We start from the raw sequence: 21,388 nt of genomic DNA, 5'->3' as shown, positions 1-21,388 counted from the left end.
TTCAGTAATTCTAGAGCCAAAAGGTTTATTAAGAACCAACCTCTCCTGAATTGCACTGAATTGCTCTCATATCCTGATTTGTTTTTGTTCCCCAGAATAGAGCTTTTCTTTTAAAACAAAACCACCTTTTTTCACTTTTCATTTCCACAGTTAACACTTTCAAAGTAAATCATTGCGCAAAGAAGAAATGGGTATGTACAACTTTTCAAACTCTTTTTCTTTTATTTAAAGGTAGTAATGATTAAAATCACTGTACTTTGTAACTTTCCTCACTTGATGTATTTATGACTTTTTGCAGATTAAATATGTCTAATGGAAACTGTAGCAATAATTGGATCCAATGCTTTTCCATATTATTTACCATCGTGCTCCATCTCTGTCTTCATATTTTTCATTCAGAGCACCAGAATATATTATTTTTCTCCTAAAATATATCTTTGGGACATTTAAAAAATATGTCTGAGTAATGCTAAGAAATACTTAAGATTAGTCCTCTGTTCTTAATATGTTTAAAAGTTATTTTCTTTGTTTTACAGAACAGATCAATACACCTACAAATGAATGTAATACTGATTATGTTAATGGTTAATCAGATTTTTGCTCCCGGGAATATGTAGCAAGAGTTGGATCTATTGCAATTCCCATATTCTTTAACATAGTGGTCATTCTCAGTCTCATTGGTAACGTAATGGTTCTGGTGATCCTTGCCTTCTACGAGTCCCTGAAATCATTGATCAACATCTTCATCCTCAACTTGGCTGTGTCTGACCTGATGTTCACTCTTGGACTATCATTTTGGGCCTGTTACTACATCTGGGGCTGGATATTTGGATACGCAATGTGCAAAGGTGTCAACTTTGTCTTCTTTATTGGATTTTACAGTAGCATATTGTTCTTGATGCTGATGACTATTCAGCGCTATGTAGCGGTGGTCTACCCTCTGTCGGACTGGGAGACATGTCAGAAGTTTGCAGTTGTTCCCATCTTGGCTTGGGTGGTGAGTGCTGCAGCAGCAATACAAGCATTAGTGCAAAACTCTGTCAAATCTGACCTAGAAGACACCAACACTCTTCACTGTGAACAAAACAGTGAATCTGGCATATTTGTTGTGACATATTTACCAAACTTTTTCTTTGTAAGTGCTTTTGTTGTCATGAGTTTTTGCTAGATACAAATTCTTCAGACTGTCTTCAGGACAGAAGCCCAAAGGAGACACAGGAACATAAAGCTGATCTTCTGCATTGTGGTTGTGTTCTTTGTTAGCTGGGCTCCTTATAACATTGTCATATTTCTGCAGTCATTAAGTCGTCATGGGATTGAGGCTCTTTTAGATTGTAATGTTAGTGATCATCTTGATTATGCACTTTATGTCTTCAAATTTCTCGCATTTTCCCACTGCTGTCTTAATCCAGTGTTTTATGCTTTTGTTGATGTAAAATTCAGAAACCATTTGAAGATGATTTCACAGAAGGTTTTCCAAAGGCAACGTGACACAGACCACGACCAGCAAGAAATTACAACAGTTCAGACTCAGTGCTCAGTGTTATAATACTGAGACATCTATACGAGCAGTTATACAATTCTCTGACTGTTCAAATATTGGGGGTCATAATTAGAATGACTGCTCCCAGAGCATGAGATAGAAGTTTAAATGTTTCCAGTAATATATGCCATTTTACATGTTAAGCGCAGAAATGACCTGTGTTTAATGTGTATTGTTTGTATTAACACACACCACAAGATACTGTGTACATTCTGAACAATCAAAATAAAACTCTGAGGCTGAATGTATTGATTATCTTTATATTAGCTGTTGATGGTTATGATAGATAACGCTAATGGGTGAAATTTGTCTAAAAAGGGTCAAAAAGGTTTGGACCCTTCACAGATGAAATGACATTTGTTACTGTGTTAGATACATGTAAAATTAAAATCCACAAATACATTGAAATGCTCAAAATTAAAACAACAATAATAACTCTGTTATGTGTGAACTGTGAGATAAAAAGATAATTGTATGTTTATGGTGAAATTTTTACTTAAGCAGTAATATACAGTTACATACAATACAGTAATATACAGTAAAATACAGTTGTGGTAGAGAAAATAAACATAAGTATTAAGAACTGAAATCTAACAGAGCATTTGCAATCAGAAAGTACTTTATATTACCTTAAGATGGTCAACATACAATACCACAGAGTACTATGTGAATGTGGACAAAGAAGATGTTTTTACAGAGAGTTTATATGAGTTATACGTCTTAACCATAAAATAATCACTCTATGTTTCTGCAAGCTTAGTTTTCTTAGAGATATCTCAGTTTGACATAGAAGATGAGGGACAGAATGTTTGTTCTGATAAAGCACTGAACTCAAACTAACCAGATATACACTAAGTTTGTGGGTTCTGTTGACGATTAGAAATTAATATGCAGACGAAACAAGCAGACAAGGTCTTTCAAAAGAAACATATGTAAAATTTCCATTGCAACACTCACAGTTCCTGTTATAGTGTGAGATAATGTCACTGGTGAACTGTGGTTGTAAACACAAGGCCACTGGCAGAGACACAAAGATCAGAACTGCAGTGCCAATATATCACATTATAGGACAAACCTCACGTGTTTTATTGAGATCATACCAGGTTCAATATTATTGTTCATTGTTAGGTTTTAAGATAGTGGACAGGAAAAATAGATTTTTGTTTATCAACATTCCACAAGATAAAATAATTTTTTCACTCTGTCATTGTCCTTTTTGACCATGAACTCTGGTTCTTTAACTGGTTCCTTTGAGGATTCATAAACCTTGGTGCCATCCAGAGAACTGACCTGATTTTGCACCAGTTTTGATGGGAACCAAGGCTGTATCACTTCACAGAGCCACTGTCTGTTTTAACCAGGACAGAACCAGAAGCATTAATAAAATGACAGAGCCTGGAAAGTGTCATGGTTTATTTATTTAGTCATCTATTTATTTACAGCTGGTTCAAACCATACTGTATGAACCTCGAGTCATGCTGACCACAGCTTCAGAAACAGAAAGAGCATTTTCCTGTTTTTAATTCTTTGAAAATTTATTTTTAATTTTTTTTCAAAACAGAAAGTGAATAATGGGTCCACTGAACTGTAAATCTTAGTCTCTGTAGAGCTTTAGCTTGACATGGACACAAATGTCTTCATGGCTAAGTTACATTTTATGTGGCAGAATAATACTTGTTTTTAATATCTTCAAAAAAATAGTTTTGAGGTAAAGCAGTTCTTGAGTTATTGATCTTGGAAAATAATAATAATAAAAAAAAGAAGTAACAGAAGAACTAAAGGTGCTTTGCAAGCAATATAAATACTGCACATTATACAAAAAAGCTCTTTCAGTTCCTTTGTGTGAACAATATATGAACATGTTAGGAAAAGTAGAGGGGACACACGCTTTTGTTCTTTAAGAACGAACCTCTTCTGAATTTTTCTAATAAATTGACTCTATATATTTTTCAGAATAGAAGTTACGTTAAAAGTCTAAAAAAACATCTTTTTTCTGGTTCTCACGTTGGAGAAAGGTAAACAGTTCCACAAACAAAGAATTACAATAATTGGGCACAAAAAATGGGTAAGTTCAGCCTTTTTAACTCTGAGTAAAACCTGTTGTTTGTTCTTGGATTTAAATCTAGTATTGATTAAAATAACTGTACCTTATAAATTCACAGATGATGTATGTATGACCTTTCTGCAGAAACATAAGTTCCTTACCTTATGTGTGGTCAAGTGAAGCATTGTACTGGAAGGAGACTGATTTGTTTTTGTCTTTGCTTTCCAGAAAATACAAGTTCATCGCTGTATTATATGTATGATGAGGAAAATACACGTTTACAGATGTATGATTATTATTATGATAATGAAACTGATGAAATATGTGACAAGGAAACTGTAGTAAGAGTTGGATCTATTGCAATTCCCATATTCTTTACCATCGTGATAATTCTCAGTCTCATTGGTAACGTAATGGTTCTGTTGATCCTTATCCTCTACGAGTCCCTGAAATCATTGACCAACCTCGTCATCCTCAACTTGGCTGTGTCTGACCTGATGTTCACTCTTGGACTTCCATTTTGGGCCTGTTACTACATCTGGGGCTGGATATTTGGAGACGCAGTGTGCAAAGGTGTCAACTTTGTCTTCTTTGTTGGATTTTACAGTAGCATGTTGTTCCTGATGTTGTTGACTATTCAGCGCTATGTAGCAGTGGTCCACCCCCTGTTCTACAGAGGTTTGAGAGAGAAAGGACCAAAGGTTGCTATTGTTCCTGTCTTGGCTTGGGTGGTGAGTGCTGCAGCAGCAATACCAGCCTCAGTGCAAATCTCTGTCATGTCTGACCCAAATGACTCCAGCACTCTTCACTGTGAGTTTAACAGCACAACGACCATCATTGCTGTTACAATTGGACAAAACTGTCTTTTTGTGGTTGCAGTTTTGGTCATGGCTTTTTGCTACATACGAATAGTTCAGACTGTCCACAAGTGCCGAACAAAAAAGAAACACAGGACTATAAAGCTCATCTTCTGCATTGTGGCTGTGTTCTTTGTTGGTTGGGCTCCATATAACATTGTCATATTTCTACAGTCATTAGTTTATTATGGGATACAGACTTTTACAGATTGTATTGTCAGTGATCATCTTGATTACTCACTTTACGTCTTCAAACTTCTCACTTTCTCCCACTGCTGTCTTAACCCAATGTTTTATGTTTTTGTTGGGAAAAAATTCAGAAATCATGTGAAGACATTTCTACAGATTTATTTTTTTTCGTAAAAAAGCTTCAAGGACCTCACCAAGATTCTCCGGGCTCGTTTTATGAACCATGAAACAACTATGGAGGTAATTACATAACTATCAGACCCTGTTAAGATACAGTATGGTCACAGAGTGAATGCCTAAATAAATATATAATTAGTATATTATTTTTATACCTTGTATAGATAAATAGGTTTTGAAAACTGTTGAAAGCAAAGGTTTAGACAATTACACCAAGTTACCACATTCCTTCTAGTTCAGCATTGCTCTTCTACAATTTTGACTAACTGTTTGTTATGAAACTATGATAAATGTTGGCTGGGTTTTGTGCATGAATAATTGATTATCAGTAAATGGTCAAAATTGAAACTTGTGAAAATAACTAGATCTGTAATACTTTAAAATAAAGTAATAATTATGAGTGTAAATAAAATGTTTATTGTGTAGCTGTAAAATATTGTGTATATTTTTGTGGGTTTATATACACAGTAAAACTGATATTGCAGACCATAAAAATTTAGAACACACATCCAGAGGCTTCAGAACATCTGCTGGGAGTCTTGGAGCATTGCTGTGAGACTGCATTCATCCACAAGAGCATTAGTGAGTTCAGGTTCAGATTTTGAATGATTAGAAAAGCACTGATAAATAACTTCACTTTTATTAATCAAATGTGTGGGATGGTGCTCTATATCTATATAATTAACACAGAATGGTTTATGTTTGTCACCCTGTATCAGCTGCACTTTTTATTACTGCATAATGATTGACATTTATGAGATTGAGGGTTTTCATTCAGCACTTCCATGATTTTATTTCTGTTTTAAAGTCCAAATAAAACAATATTGTTTTTTTGTTTGTACCATGGAGCTGACTATCTGCAATGTATCCTCATGTTTTAATTGCCCTGTTCATAATTTGAGACAAAATTGCCTTTTTTGAATGATCCAGTGGCCTGTGTAGACCCTCGGGTTGTCTGTTTGACTGTATTAATCATATAGTTTCAAGAAAAATACCATAAATAACATGACTTATATTTAAACCATTAATTAAATTAAAGCAACACTAGGTATTTTCCTTAAAATTTCACCTTTAAAATCATTGTGATGCTACATTACTACTACAGGCTTTGTACTAATTATTGATTTATTATGTAATTTATTTATTATGTTGTATAGTTAAGGGGTGGCACAGCAGGTAGTGTTGCAGTCACACAGCTCCAGGGTCCTGGAGGTTGTGGGTTTGATTCCTGCTCCGGGTGACTGTCTGTGAAGAGTTGGTGTGTTCTCCCCGTGTCCGTGTGGGTTTCCTCTGGGTGCTCTGGTTTCCTCCCACAGTCCAAAAACACACGTGGATTGGTGACTCAAAAGTGTGTGTGTGTTTCCCTGTGAAGGACTGGCACCCCCTCCAGTGTGTATTCCCGCCTTGCACCCAATGACTCCAAGTAGGCTCTGGACCCACCGTGATCCTGAACTGGATAAGCGCTTACAGATAATGAATGTATAATTAATATTTATTTTGTTGTACCTGGCATCATGGAGCTTGGCAGTTCTTGGTAAATGGAACATAACCGTCAATGGGTGGAAATATGCCAGAGCTGGTGTGTGAGGTTGAGAGATACCAGCTAGATATAATTACATATATAATTAATTATTATATATAATATAATATAATTCATTCATTATCTGTAACCGCTTATCCAATTCAGGGTCGCGGTGGGTCCAGAGCCTACCTGGAATCATTGGGCGCAAGGCGGGAATACACCCTGGAGGGGGCGCCAGTCCTTCATAGGGCAACGCAGACACACAGACACATTCACTCACACCTACGGACACTTTTTGAATCACCCATCTACCTACCAATGTGTGTTTTTGGACTGTGGGAGGAAACCGGAGCACCCAGAGGAAACCCACGCGGACACGGGGAGAACACACCAACTCCCTAAGGAACTCCTTAACCTGAGAGACATGCCTCCTGGACAGGGGGTAGGGCCAGAAGTGTCTGGGGTGTCAGATTCTATTTCCTTGGCTGAAGTCACTAAGGTGGTTAAAAAGCTACGCAGTGGCAAAGCCACAGGAGTAGATGAGATTCACCCAGAGTTACTGAAGGCCCTTAAAACGGTGGGACTGTCTTGGCTGAAATGTCTACAATTTTGCATGGACCTCGGGAACAGTGCCTTTGGATTGGCAAACCGGATGTGTGGCTCCCATTAAAAAAAAAATGGAATATCTATGCCAGAGTGCTGGAAAGGAGAATCCGTCTGATAGTCGATCCTAGGATTAGGAGGAACAATGCAGATTTCATCCTGGCCATGGAACTATGGACCAAATCTTACCTTTTTCACAGGTGATTGAGGGGGCACAGAAGATTACTACTCCACTCTACATATGCTTTGTGGATTTAGAGAAGCCGTATGACTGTGTTCCCCGAGAGATTCTATGGGAGGTGTTCCAGGAGTATGGGGTGCCAGGGTCAATTCTGCGAGCCATACGGTCCATGTACTCTCAGAGTTTGAGCTGTGTTCGGATCATCTGCAGTAAGTCAGGCTTGTTCAATTTGGGCATTGGATTCGGTCAGGGCAGTGCCTTGTCTCCACTCCTGTTCCTGATTTTCATGGACAGGGTGGTGAGGCGTGGCCTGGGACAGAAAGGCTTTCATCAAGGGTCTCAGCACCAATGGCAAGTCTGACAATCTTGGTGTTATCTAGCAAATGTCAATCACCCTGCACGGTGTTGGGTTGTAAGCACAAGCCCCATTTGTGGATGTCGGGCCCTTATACCACCCTCATGTAGCCTGATTCTGACCAAAAGTCTCCTAGTGTACTGGTCTGTCTCTTGGTATCTCCTCCATGCTCTGGACACTGAAATGACAGACATAGCAAACCTTCGGGACCCATTCTGGATGAGCTGCACTACTTGAGCAACATCTGTGGGTTGTAGACACTGCCTCATGGTACCTTTAGGGGTGAGAGCACTGACAAAATGCAAAAGTGACCAAAACATCATCCAAAAAGGATGAGAACAGAGAAGTTGTCTGTGGTCTCCACCTGCAGAACCATTCCTTTATAGGGGTTGCCTTGGTAATTTCCTCTTATTTCTACCTGTTCTTGTACTTTTTGTCCTGTACTTGCCTGTTTCATTTGCACAAAGGCAGATGAAATTGATTCACAGTGTTGTTTCCTAACTGGACATGTTGATTTCACAGAAGTGTGATTGTCTTGCAGTTACATTGTGTTGTTTAAGTGTTTATTTATTTATTTTTTTTGAGCAGTGTATTTATCCAGTATCTCACAATTTTTCAATATATTAACTGTATATAAAAAATGTTGTATCTCAAATTATTGAGATAGCAACTTACATATTAATGAAAAAAAAGTGTTTTTTTATGGCAGAAACGGGCTTCAATATTTATCCATGAAAAGGTTAAAAAGAACAGTATAGAAATGGTTAAAGACAATAACAAGAAACGATATAACAGTTTGGCTTTGACAAGCCAACATAAGAGGTATCTATGGAACATCAGTTAAAGATAAATGTGACCCAATCAAAATATGACCAGATTTTGGGGAACCCTGAAAAAAGTTCATAAAAACGTGGGTGCAAAGTTTATAAAGACTCGAGCATGCAGTAAACTTGTATCACATTTGTACGATGACTACCTCTCATGTGTTTGTTATTATTATTTGTGTCATTCTTTTGTACATACAGCCTATGATAGTAAAATATTGCTTCATATTCCAGAGTCTATGGCAAGCTGTTTTAGCCTAAAATGACACCAGTGATAAGTCCTAACTCCACTTTAATAGTAAGAACTCTAATTCAAGATCTCTCTGATATAGTTTTTACTAGTAACAACTCCCATTTCAGCTATCAACTACCACATTTTGCTCTTAAGTCTTTTTTTCTGAGGGAGTTAGTCAGGGGCCATTTGCTCTGAAGCCTGATGTTTAATTACATGAGATCTGATTTGACAATGGTTTTCCCGAGACTTGAAGTCATTCTGTACAAGGAATAATGCCTTTCTGTTGAATGCCTCAGGCTTAAGGATGTCCTAAAATGTACACCGTACTCCAGGGTCCTGGAGGTTGTGGGTTTGAGAGCTGCTCCGTGTGACTGTCTGTGAGGTATTTGTTGTGTTCTCCCAGTGGGTTTCCTCCGGGTGCTCTGGTTTCCTCCCACGGTCCAAAGACTTTAGATACGAATATCATACGGACTTCTCATAATAGCGATTTGTTATTATTAAAAAAATTATAAAAATTTAACCAAGGCACATTTTTCTAAGCTAAAGGTTGTAGTATGTTGGTAAGATGTGTCTCTATGCACTACAAGTAATGTTAGATCTTCATATCATATGGATCTTTCACAGTAGCAATTTGTTACTTTAAAAAAGTCAATCAGCCATTCCAGCTAATTCCAGTAAATGTATGTAGTTAATTTCAGTATTGTGAAAAAGACACTAAAAAAGACCTCTACGCCGACACCATTATTTCATTGCAAAATAATTAGATTTATTACAATGAAAAGAACAGCATCTTAACCCTTTGGGGTCTAAGGACATTTTCTCAATTTTCTGAAAATCGTCTTTAAAGTACTTGTCTTATAATTATATTGCCCACATGTTTTATATCAAAATGTTCAGAACAATCTCAGCTCTCTCGTTAAGAGAGGCCCATGTGACCTAGAGCATTTTATGGCAAGATAATGTCTCTAACCCTGAAAAACTTAAATCTGATTTTAGAAAATCTTTATATTTCTTATGAAAACATGTGGATGAATAGTTTTGGTGATTGAAATAGTTTTATCAGAGTCTTAAAAACAAGCGAATTCACCAGTTAGACACGGCAAGAGGTAGAGGAGGTGTGTCATGTTGAAAATAATTTTTCTTACACTCTCTTCCTCACATGAACTCTAAGATAATTCAGGATGCAACCACCTTGGTGACTTTGTATAATGTAATTACCATGGGGTGCCTTTTGTTCCAACCAATTGGGCCAAGCTGAAGACAGACTGGGTGTCCCTAACACAGCAGGGGCTCTCCATTTCTGTTAACCTGATTGCTATGGTAATTGATTAGGTGTGGTTAAGGGTGGGAGGATCACTGTGTTATCCTTAAAAGGGTATTGTACAGAGAGAGTTTCAGACTTGTTTAGGAAGAGACCCATGCGCACCCAATAAACTTCATTTTCGTCTCTACTTTTCGAGTCTCCTCTCCTATTTTCAAGAAACAACTTGCCAGCAGAAAAACAACTTCCAGCGACGAAAGCAGGAACAAAAGAACAAATTGTAAAAGACAACAGTCTCAAGCTTATACATAGGCTCATAACTCAGGATGTACAGTAATTCAGGATGAATTCATCAGAATTCATCCTGAATTCATTCATCAGTAATTCAGAAAGAAAGAGCAGTTTCTGCACATTCACAGAGTGTTTGAACTGTATTTCTGCGCTGTGCTATTGCTAAGGTATTAATAGAAACATCGCAAATGGTCATTGACGCGCAGGTGCGTTCTTTGACCCCAGTTACCACCACCTTTGCTTTAGTTTCCAAGCCTGTGCTTCTTGGTTAAGATGGTGTTTTGCAACATAATTGGCTACATTTTGGGGCTGGGGAGCTTTATTGGGTGAAAGCCAACCAGGAACCACAGAGGTAGAGCAGAGTCCAGTAGAGCAGATGCAGTGCAGGGGCAAAGTGCATATTGTGACACAGAATTGTTTGATTAATTCATTTATTTTTTTGTTAACTTCAGAAAAAATTTGAAAATTTACATCATCGCCTACATTAAACCTTGCTTCTGTGTTCTCTAATGAATGATGAAATTTGACTTCAAATTTATTCAGAAATATAAAAAATTCTAAAGTAAAGCTACTTACAGAAACCTCCAGCTATTTATGAACATTTAATCATATCCCCAAACATTAACACATCTCCGTCTGGAGAGAATTTGGAGTATGTGACTGGAGCACACTGCTGTATCCCAGAATTCCATGTGGTTCCTTGGACCCTGAACTTAAAATCTTTTTCGATGCGGTCATCCAGAGACTTTTGCCAACTCAGTGATGCGAATTGTGTATTGGGACACACTATCCGCTCTGGCGCTGCTCTAGCATACTGTCAAATTTCGAATTTATTTGTATAGTGCATTTTTTTCAAACCTGATGGTGTCACAAAGCAGCTTTCCAGAAATTGAGAATTAAAACAAACATTTAAATTAATAACCGCAGGTGAGCAAGGCAAAGGAGACAGTGGCAAATAAAAACTCCACCGAAGCTGGAAGACGAAACCAAGACGGACCTCCTCGGGTTCAACAAATCATATATTCATTCATTATCTGTAACCGCTTATCCAGTTCAGGGTCGCGGTGGGTCCAGACCCTACCTGGAATCATTGGGCGCAAGGCAGGAATACACCCTGGAGGCGGCGCCAGTCCTTCACAGGGCAGCACAGACACACACATTCACACCTACGGACAATTTTGAGTCGCCAATCCACCTACCAACATGTGTTTTTGGACTGTGGGAGGAAACCGGAGGAAACCCACACGGACACGGGGAGAACACACTAACTCCTCACAGACAGTCACCCGGAGTGGGAATCGAACCCACAACCTCCAGGCCCCCTGGAGCTGTGTGACTGCAACACTACCTGCTGCGCCACCATGCCACCCACAAGTCGTATATAAAGATATAAAAATGTTAATTTAAAACTACAGCTAGAAGCAACCTTGGACTCTCTATAGGTAATGGCGGTGTTTAGTAATGCTCTGTGCTGGATCAGTCCCATCAAATATCCAGGAGCTGATGCATGGGTGACGACAGGTGTCACAGATGCGGTGTGAAGGTAAGGTGTGTGGCAGATGCTGGGAATGGAGGGCAGATATGTGGTCTTAAGGCAGGTGAGCAAGAGCCGTCAGCAGCCAATCTTCCCTCAGCTGTCCTGCCGGACAGGAGGGCAGTCGTTAACTCAGAAGGAGTAGAGGGGTGGCATTAGTTCAGTTTCTGTTCATGGATAATAGACTATATGAATATTGTCAGAGTGTGGCGAGCGACTCCGGCAGGTTTAACTACAACAGTCAGCCTAAAAGGAGAGAACCAGCAGGTAACTCTGAAACATTGGCATCTCCCTGCTCCAGCATCAACAAACTCAAGTGATCGTTCATGAGCGGTGGGACAACAGCACCAGTACCTCAGAGTACCGTGTAGTATGGAGGTATGCGATTTCGGATGCAGCCGTCTACTTGGGGGAATTGACTATCCCCGAGCAATCACTAACACCAGATTTCTTTAGGTTCTAAATAAAACACTATGATAATTTGGGGTTTAAATTAAACATGACCGTTGGGGCAAGATATTTATTCACACCCAGGCTTTAGTTTCCACCATTTAATTTCCATTTGAGAAACTCAAATAGAGAACAAAGCCAATACAACAAGAAACGCCTACTATTCTGCAGTTCGCTAAACACGGGTTTGCCATTTCTGTACATCTCTAAAGCGCTCATTCAGCCGTAGGGGCTCCCGGGCGCTTCCTCCCTTACCCAAACCCAGCGAGTGAGTGATCTCTGCACATAGTCTATCTTTGTCTATGCCTGAGTCCCTGCTATTGGTCTACAGTGGTTCAATCACCTCTGACCTGGCTGCGAAGAGTGCTTTAAGGACAGCGGCACTCATTGATCCAAAATTAACACTGGAATCTAGGGGAAAAAACACCCTAACCTTTGTAAGCCATAAAGCAAAAAAAAAAAATTCCATTGTATGGGCGTCATTACGTACCAAAAGGTTCCGTTGCCTGAGCGCTAGGATCTCCGGGATATTTCGTTAGCATTAAACGGGTTCTAGGAGCTTTACACCGCTGCAGCACCTCTCCTGCGACTGTAAGTGTTTTAAAAACAAATTCCGAAGCGATCTCGCATGTTTATAATTGTTTAAAAGGTGGATTCTTAAAGGCCGAGCTGTTCCCGATGTAAGCCAGAGTAAACAGTGTGCTCGGTTTGTTTTTTTTCCCGAAAGCGGTCGAGTGTGGACGGCTGGAAATCCGTGTGCAGATAGTTGGATTACTTGTGAAAAACAGGAGTACGTTTTATTTAATGTATGATTAAAAACGTTTGACGCTATCAAGTAATGAATTCTCATAAACCTCAAAGCGGAGAGGTAGCCTGTTCAATGATAAATGCGTGGTTTGACATTTGACTCTAATCAAGCTAATCAACTACACTGTGTGGTGATGTCCAACACATAAACTAAATCATGCTGTGATATATATATATATATATATATATATATATATATATATATATATATATATATATATATATATATATCAGTAGCGATTGCTCTAAGACTGCAAGGGAAGCTCAGCTTCCCCTAAAATGTCAAAAAATAAGTGATCAAATATATACTGTTGTGTGTACATGTCATTGAATAAATATGCACTACAACGCGCTCAACTGTTGTTCAGAATCAGCTTCTTATCACTGGTAAAGACTCGGCTTTCCTCTCAATCATTCCCGCAGCTTCACAGTGATTTAAACAGTGCGGACGCTGAGCGTCCACAGAGTTCAATAGCGAAGCAACGAAGGGCGGCGAAACGAGATGAGCCATTGGATAAATGCTGGGCTTTGTCCCGCCCATCGGACGCTCAGCGTCTCTGGGGGTCTATGGCAGTGGGCTGGCCTCGGCTGGCCCGGACGCTCAGCTTCTGCATGATGATTGGATGATCTGTCTGAGGCTGAATCCCTTTTTGATTGACAGCGAAATGAGCGAATCAGCGATCCTTTGGTGTAAAGCTCCGAGGGAGCATTACATTTTCATTCTGTTCTGCGTTGAACCAGAGTTTCTTAAACCTCTTAGCGGCATTTTCTTTGTTAAAAACGACTAGCGACAAATCGAGCTTCTATTTCTGGTGGGTTTCTTGTAGCTGTTTGTGTTTGGAGACTGACTTCTATCACTCTTTCTGACTTCTATCGCAGTTTCTATCGAGTCCCTCCACCGTCACAAAGCATTCAGAGGCGGACACACTTCACATGGGCCAAGGCCGTTTAAGCAGCCTAGCTCTGCTGGCCATTGAGAGGACACTATATATACATATATATATATATTCGGCGATAGAGAAGAAAATGGGTGGAAATAAACAAAACAAAACACACACGAAAAAAAACCCGGCTGCTCCTTCAGCAACGGCGTTTGCTCTGAGAGCGTGGATAGTCCGGTCTCGAACCCTTAAGTGTACCATCCACTGATCTCAGAAGCAGCACCTTAGCCCAATGTGCCACGGAGCAAGCCTTATGACGTGCATACACCGAGCCACTGCGGCTCGCCCCGTCTCTGAACCTGCATGGAGAACTACACACTGTCCGTTACTTTGGTCAATAAGACGAGATGGATGGCAATAGCATGGACAGCTAGAGTGACCAGAAAGACGAAAAACTACTTTGATGAATATATTAGTAGAACAATAAAACACAGAAAGAAACGAATAAACGATTGATTCTGAGCATTAGGCAGGTGTCATCAGTGTTGTTTTAGTTGGGGAGACATACGAATCTTCCCTTACCAAAAATATCAGAGTGCACAGACTAGTCACAGCAGTCAAATGACCACTATAGGGACAATTAAAACAAATGTAAATAAATAAACAAACAAACATACATTACACACATTGACAATTTTTCTTCTTTAGGATTTTGATATTCTATTACTTTATATTTGAAACCTGACTTTCATATTGTTGAGAAGTTTAGAAAATGCCCTATGAATTAAGCTAAAACTGACATTATCAGTCACTGTATGACCTCTATGGTCACACACAAACACAAGTGGGGGGTGGGGGTGCAGCCAGGTTTTGTTGAAATAAATGTCTCAATCAGGAAAATAAATTGAATTGGAAAATTGTTGTTAATAGGTTAACTCTAAAATAAAACTGCATTTGTTTTCTCTTCCTGTTAAACATGGCAGACGCACGGGAGGACTGAACCATGAAGATGGATGCGATCCATAATCCCACGGTGCAACAAGATCCAGTAGACGTGTCCATTGTGACAGAGGTCAAGCAACTGCTGAATGTGTGTGGAAAGCAAACCAAGGCATGTATGCTGTGGGTGGGATTGATTCAGGCCCTCAACCTTCTGTATATCTGCAAGCTCCAAACATGACGTGAACATTGCAGAGGACCGAGAGAGCCAGAGAGGTTTGTCAACATGGCGAAATGCAGAACTCTAGCACCAACCAGCCACTGGGAGCATCTCCAAACGACAACAGAGACTTTAAAAATAATTTTGTCATTTTATTTATTTATTCATTCATTCATTTACTTATTTATTTATTTTTGTGAGCTACAAGAAACAAATAAAATCTTCTGTTCTGACTGGATTTGTACGCGGAGCTGCATTCATTCCCACTTAATATTTTCCCACTTAATCCTTTGGGGTCTAAGGACATTTTCTCAGTTTTATAAAATTCGTCTTTAACAAGCCCCAATGGACAGCTGGCTGAGAAGTTAGCCAATATCTTCTCACTTCAGTCCAAAGCTCCTCTGTTTATATAGGTTGGTTGTTTTTGTGAAACTAAGGTAAATATATTTTCTAAGGTAAGCATTTTATTCACTTAATCTTATTTGTCTTGGACTGAGAGACCTATCTCTAGTGAGTCCTGGACCTTTAGACCATTAAAGAAATCATGCGGTATTTTAGACACATTTTCACATGTGGCAAATCTCTATGTACAATCAATTATACTTAATAACTTATACATGAGTGGCCATTATATTATATCATTTGTACAATATACATCATGTACTCAGTGAAATGGAAATAATGGAGCAAGAAGAGGGGCGAAACCCGAATATCCTCTATCAATCTAACTTTACCAACCTGTGTATCTCTGCTGGAAAAGGACTATTGCAATGTGGTGAAACTGACTCTAATTAATGCTCAATTGCTCTCAGTCAAGACATATTACAGAACAAGTTTTATTTCTTCAAGTGGCTTGGACTTAATTTATATAGTTTCAACCAGGATAGAAGTCGCAACTCACTGAACTGTGCCCATCAGACTATAGACATTTACCAAAAAAATCCAGCCAACAGCATCCTCTGTCCACTGAAAAAGGGCTAGAAAAAGACCAACACAAACTGTATGGCAACAGATGAACTACTATCTCTGACTTTACAAGGTTGACTATCACGGTAGGTGTTTGTAACAGAGTGGACAGTGAGAGTACATGGTAATGTAAGCAGCATTGCTGTGTCTGATCCACATGTACCAGCACAACAAACTTAGTCTTAGTAAAACAAAATTATCTACAGCACTGAGAATAATCCACCAACTAAATCATACCTTCTCTGCAGTGGTTCTGTCCTGACCATGGAAGAATAGGGTGAAATTGAGGAAATAAAATACATAGCAACCAATGGACTGTAGTCTTTTATTATAAAAATATCAAGGCCTCCTGTGAGGTCAGTGGAATTCAGAGATTGGTCAGTGAGTGTAGAAACAAGGCAGTGGTCATAATGTTACGGTTGCTCAGTGTAAATTCATTCATTCATTGCCAGTAATCACTTTCTCCTTTTCCATTAAAACTGTCTGTGAGTACTACATTGTTTGGCTGTAATCAACATAACCACATTATGCAAGTGATATTTTGTTAAAAAGAATGTCAGAGCTTTAATGTTTGAGTTGTGACAGTGATATTGAATAAAGCCTATCCCTCTGTACTGCCAGGATAGAATAGAGTTGAGGAACTGTCACATAAAATACAGCAATTACACTCACTAACCAAGACAACACCTAAATACACTGAGGGTAAATAGGGTAAAGGGGCAGGTGCTCAAACCAAGCATCCAGTCCTGAGCAGCCTGCAGTCACTGAGAGACAAATCATTCATGTAATTCTGAAAATTTATAACAACTACTGCTCACTAAACAAAAATAAAAAAGCTGGTTCAGTTTCTCTTAATGAGGAATAGAGAGAATGGGGAGTAGTTTGACTGTAAGCCACCCACTCCTGAATTGTTCCTCTCAGTTCAAACGAGAGCTCAAACTGTTCTAATATCTTGACATTTTAAAAAGATAAACGTTTGGTTTAAACCTAAAGAAACCACATTTATTTTTCAGGTTTTCACTTTGGAGAAAATCATTTTATAGAATTATTTGGGCACAAAAGATATGAGTAAGTTCTGCCTTTTTAACTTTGAATCATAGCTTTTGATTTATCTTAGATTTCAAGCCAGTAATGATTCAAATGACTGGACTTTATAAATTCACTGAATTGCTGTAATGAAGACCTTCTCACACAGAAACAACTTCCTTACTTCATGTGTTTTTAAGTGAAGAATTGTATTGAGATGAGATTCAGTACTAATCTGTTTTTTCTTTGCTTTCCAGAACACAGTACAGATGCTGAAAATAAACGCGTACCGATGTATAATACTTATGATGAGGATGAAACTGATGAAATATGTCACAAGGAAACTATAGCAAGAGTCGGATCTATTGCAATTCCCATATTCTTTACCATCGTGATCATTCTCAGTCTCATTGGTAACGTAATGGTTCTTGTGATCCTTGCCCTCTACGAGTCCCTGAAGTCATTGACCAACCTCTTCATCCTCAACTTGGCTGTGTCTGACCTGATGTTCACTCTTGGACTTCCATTTTGGGCCTGTTACTTCATCTGGGGCTGGATATTTGGAGACGCAGTGTGCAAAGTTGTCAACTTTGTCTTCTTTACTGGATTTTACAGTAGCAGTGTTTTCCTGATGTTGTTGACTATTCAGCGCTATGTAGCGGTGGTCTACACTCTATCGGACTGGGAGACAGGACAGAAGTTTGCAGTTGTTCCCATCTTGGCTTGGGTGGTGAGTGCTGCAGCAGCAATACCAGCCTCAGTGCAAAGCTCTGTCATGTCTGACCCAGACGACCCCAAAAGTCTTCACTGTGAGTTTAACAGCACTACGACCATCATTGCTGTTACATTAGAACAAAACTGTTTTTTTGTGGTTGCAGTTTTGGTCATGGCTTTTTGCTACATACGAATAGTTCAGACTGTCCTCAAGTCCCAAACAAAGAAGAAACACAGGACTATAAAGCTCATCTTCTGCATTGTGGCTGTGTTCTTTGTTGGCTGGGCTCCTTATAACATTGTCATATTTCTGCAGTCATTAGTTTATTATGGGATACAGACTTTTACAGATTGTAACGTCAGTGATCATCTTGATTATGCACTTTATGTCTTCAAACTTCTTGCTTTCTCCCACTGCTGTCTTAAGCCAGTGTTTTATGTTTTTGTTGGTGTAAAATTCAGAAATCACGTGAAGACATTTCTACAGATTTTTTTTGAGAAAAAAGTTTCAAGGACCCCACCAAATGGCCACAAATGTATGGACCATGAAACAACTCTGGAGGTATCTTTACTCAGTAAGACTGACAATGCCGACTATAAGCAATCAGAACACACAGAGCATTACAGAAATTCCAAGGCTTTGGACCAGCTGTTGCTACATTGCTGTAATTATTATGTGGTATTAAAAAAAATTATTATAAAGATATATATATGTGTGTGTGTGTGTGTGTGTGCAATTGTTATCAATAGCAAATAATCTTCCAGTTTCCTGAAAAAAAAAAACGGAATTATTAAAACTTATGATGAAAAATGAAAACTTATGATAAAATTTTCTATATTATCTGTTATCTTCAGAAGAAAACCACCCTTTAATAAATCACATCTATGTACACATATGGTGTGTAAAACTGTGGCTAACATTTTCTCTTACAACACAACTAACAATAAAATATAGTGGATGTTTCCATAACAAGGAAAATATGAACTGTTTTTGAGAGGTTTCATATGTCATACAGTTACAGTAAAAACACAATGTAGACGGAAAACAGTGCAGTGTTTTGTTTGATGTGGGAATAAACCATACAGTGTGGAAACATGCACAAAAGCACACATGACCCAAATAAACAGGCAATTCATGTTTTCAAGTTCATCATGAAAACAACCGAAAATACAAAATTAAGCATTTTTTACACTGCTTATATTGATTTACAGTGCAACATCAAATACGTTTGTCACATATTCTTCAAAAATTGCATTTTAATAAGTATATAGTTTTAAAAACTATTGACAATATAAATATTTAAACTGAAAAAAATAAATTTGTTTTACTAAGTATTATTGTATAATTGTATTGTTAATTGTATTATCTCTGTAAAGTAACAAAATTGTCATTTTTTAAAGAGTTTTGTTTTACATTTTTTTCATGCCGTGCTATTTTGGACTAAAATACTACATTTAAATCTGTCAATCCACAATGTAAATAAACATCTTTACATAACTCATTAACGTAGCTAAAAACATTAATTCATTTCCTGTAGCCGCTTCAGGGTCACTGTGGGTCCGAAACCCACCAAGCTTATCCAGTTCAGAGTCACGCTGTGTCCAGAGCCTACCTGGAATCATGGTACAAATGTAGTAGTGTAGTAATAATAGTTGTATAAATGTTTATAATGCACTAATTAGGGATTGGGGTGTTTTTTGGGAGAAAATATGAGATTCATTCATTCATTATCTGTAACCTTTATCCAGTTCAGGGTTGCGGTGGGTCCTGAACCTACCTGGAATCACACCTACAGACACTTTTAAGGTGCCAATTCACCTACCAACGTGTGTCTTTGGATTGTGGGAGGAGTCTAACAGAGCTGAAAATAATTGGTCAGTGTTTAAACAGACTTTAGTCTGTAATTATAAAGCTACTAAGTGCTCCTGTGTGGTCAGTGGAACTCAGAGAATAGATTGTGAGTGTAGAAATAAGGAAGTGGTCATAATATTATGGTTGATTGGTGTAAATTCATTTATTCATTGCCTGTAACCACTTTCTCCTGTTCAGTTACAACCACTTGTGAGTAATACACTGTTTGGTCGGTAATCAACATGACCACATTTTGCAAGTGACACTTCCATTAAAAAAAAAAAGGATGCCAGAGATTTAATGCATGGGTCGTGTGGTGATGTGTGTCACATCCTGGCCCTATCTTGTTTGTTTTCCCCCCGCCATGTGGCTCTGTCTGTCTGTTATTGTCAATGTCTCCGCCTCCTTGTCATTTTCCATCGTTATCTGTGTCAGGTGTGTCTCGTTTGTTGATGTATTTAAGTTCCGTTGTTGTCACTTCCTGTCATCGGTCATTTGTTATTGTTGTTGTTGTTGTTGTTTGTTTTGTTTCTCTAGCTCGTTTCTCGTTCGGTCTCTTGCTCGTTTCATGCCCCATTCATGTAGTTTTGTACTGTTTTGGCTTGCTCTGTTACTAGTCGTGTTGTTTTGTCTTTATCCTCAAGTCCGTTTGTTTTGTTAATAAATTATCTGTGTTGTAGGGAGTGTGTCCGCCTCCGTTAGTCCGCCCTTACGTCCGCGTGACAATGTGTACATGCTGTAGTGGAAGTAGTTATGCACACGTTGCGGTTAATTGATGAATTATGCTCATTGACTCGTCTTGGGTTCTTGAAATTGAATCTGAACTAGAAGTCATAATTCTATACAAGAAAGGTGCACACACAAACAAATAACCAAGGATTGGTTTTATCACACACTGATTTATTAAAAGTAATATCAAATAATGAATATTGATCATACATTCATATAATGAAATGGATTAGAGTGATAGAGGAGAGAACAGGGAGATTAGTATATGAGGGAACTTCTCTATGACAATTACCGTAAATTCTAATAAAGGATATTTTTATCCCAGCAAGCACTCAGCACCAACCTCCTAAGCAATGAAAGAAATGAGACCATGTGACCTTACATATCCGTGGAGAGGGCTGGAGATAGCTGGGATTATACCGGTGATGCGTGGTGCTTGCCGGCGCTACTTCCTGGAGAGTTGCAGACGCGGGCCATGCAGTTTGCAGCTGCGGGCGTTTCTTTTCTCGAGACTTTCAGATACAGCGACTATTCAGTCAGAGCTGGTGGCATTCTGAAGTTCTTTGTGGAGATTCTCCGTCATCGCTGATCCGCTGCCTAGTGAGACACAGTCCCTGCCGTTCTCTCCTGGGCAGGTCCCTCCTCATCTCAGAAGTTTACAGCTTACGGTTACAGTTTACTATAGTTCTCTATTAGGGACAAAATTAATATAGACTTTCTGTCTATTTGGACCATGTTTAAGGGGCCCAAGACTGTTTAAGAAAGCCATGCAGAGGAGCCTGCAGAGTCATTTCAAAATCCGAGTCGTTTTCCTCTTTAGCTTTGAAAAAGGCTAAAAAAATAAAATGCCCCAAGTGTCTGAAGCCTTGAATTGAAGAGTCGAGAAGCAGAAGGGGCAGAGGAGGGAGAAGGCAGAGAGAGCAGAGAATTTGGCGCCATTGGTTTAAACCAGAGTTTAGAAGACCCGCCTTTAATACTGATTGGATAAGATTGGAGCCTCTCTTGCTCCTGATTGGCTGCTTCCTGTACCTTGGTTGTGACATCACATACAATTTATGACCCTTGACAAGACAAAGACTTGAAGACAATTCCTGACCATCCCAGATTTCTGAATCATACTTTTGCAATATAAAAATTTATGTTAACACAAAGTAATATCATTCAGGCAAACCTTTTTACACAATGCAT

General features: G+C 38.8%; 2 protein-coding genes and 1 pseudogene across 2 annotated transcripts; all 3 read left to right on the top strand.

The window, feature by feature from the left end:
• Positions 1-187: 187 nt before the first annotated feature.
• On the top strand, positions 188-1,598 carry LOC136697257 (chemokine XC receptor 1-like; annotated as a pseudogene).
• Positions 1,599-3,452: 1,854 nt separating this feature from the next.
• Positions 3,453-5,571, top strand: LOC136697502 (chemokine XC receptor 1-like). The gene is made up of 2 exons (XM_066672651.1): positions 3,453-3,608; positions 3,816-5,571. Exons 1-2 carry the CDS (start codon positions 3,605-3,607, stop codon positions 4,805-4,807), a joined length of 996 nt encoding a protein of 331 aa, XP_066528748.1. The 5' UTR covers positions 3,453-3,604; the 3' UTR covers positions 4,808-5,571.
• A 1,185-nt stretch (positions 5,572-6,756) lies between these two features.
• On the top strand, positions 6,757-20,789 carry LOC136697256 (chemokine XC receptor 1-like). Its single transcript, XM_066672295.1, has 4 exons — positions 6,757-6,909; positions 7,136-7,325; positions 17,163-18,181; positions 20,595-20,789. Exons 1-4 carry the CDS (start codon positions 6,757-6,759, stop codon positions 20,787-20,789), a joined length of 1,557 nt encoding a protein of 518 aa, XP_066528392.1.
• Positions 20,790-21,388: the final 599 nt, after the last annotated feature.

Source organism: Hoplias malabaricus, chromosome 5 (genome assembly GCF_029633855.1).
Source record: "Hoplias malabaricus isolate fHopMal1 chromosome 5, fHopMal1.hap1, whole genome shotgun sequence".
In the NCBI taxonomy this organism is placed as follows: Eukaryota; Metazoa; Chordata; class Actinopteri; order Characiformes; family Erythrinidae; genus Hoplias; species Hoplias malabaricus.
Note: the sequence above shows the minus strand (reverse complement) of the source record. Positions and strands in the feature narration are given on the sequence as shown.

What these genes read in the sequence shown, in the direction of transcription:
- LOC136697256 (XM_066672295.1), top strand. Translation starts at nt 6,757, where the DNA reads ATGCCTCCTGGACAGGGGGTAGGGCCAGAAGTGTCTGGGGTGTCAGAT. An exon ending in TACTGAAGGCCCTTAAAACG is followed by an intron (nt 6,910 to 7,135) that starts GTGGGACTGTCT and finishes CCTTTTTCACAG; the next exon opens with GTGATTGAGGGGGCACAGAA. An exon ending in CTGTGTTCGGATCATCTGCA is followed by an intron (nt 7,326 to 17,162) that starts GTAAGTCAGGCT and finishes TTTGCTTTCCAG; the next exon opens with AACACAGTACAGATGCTGAA.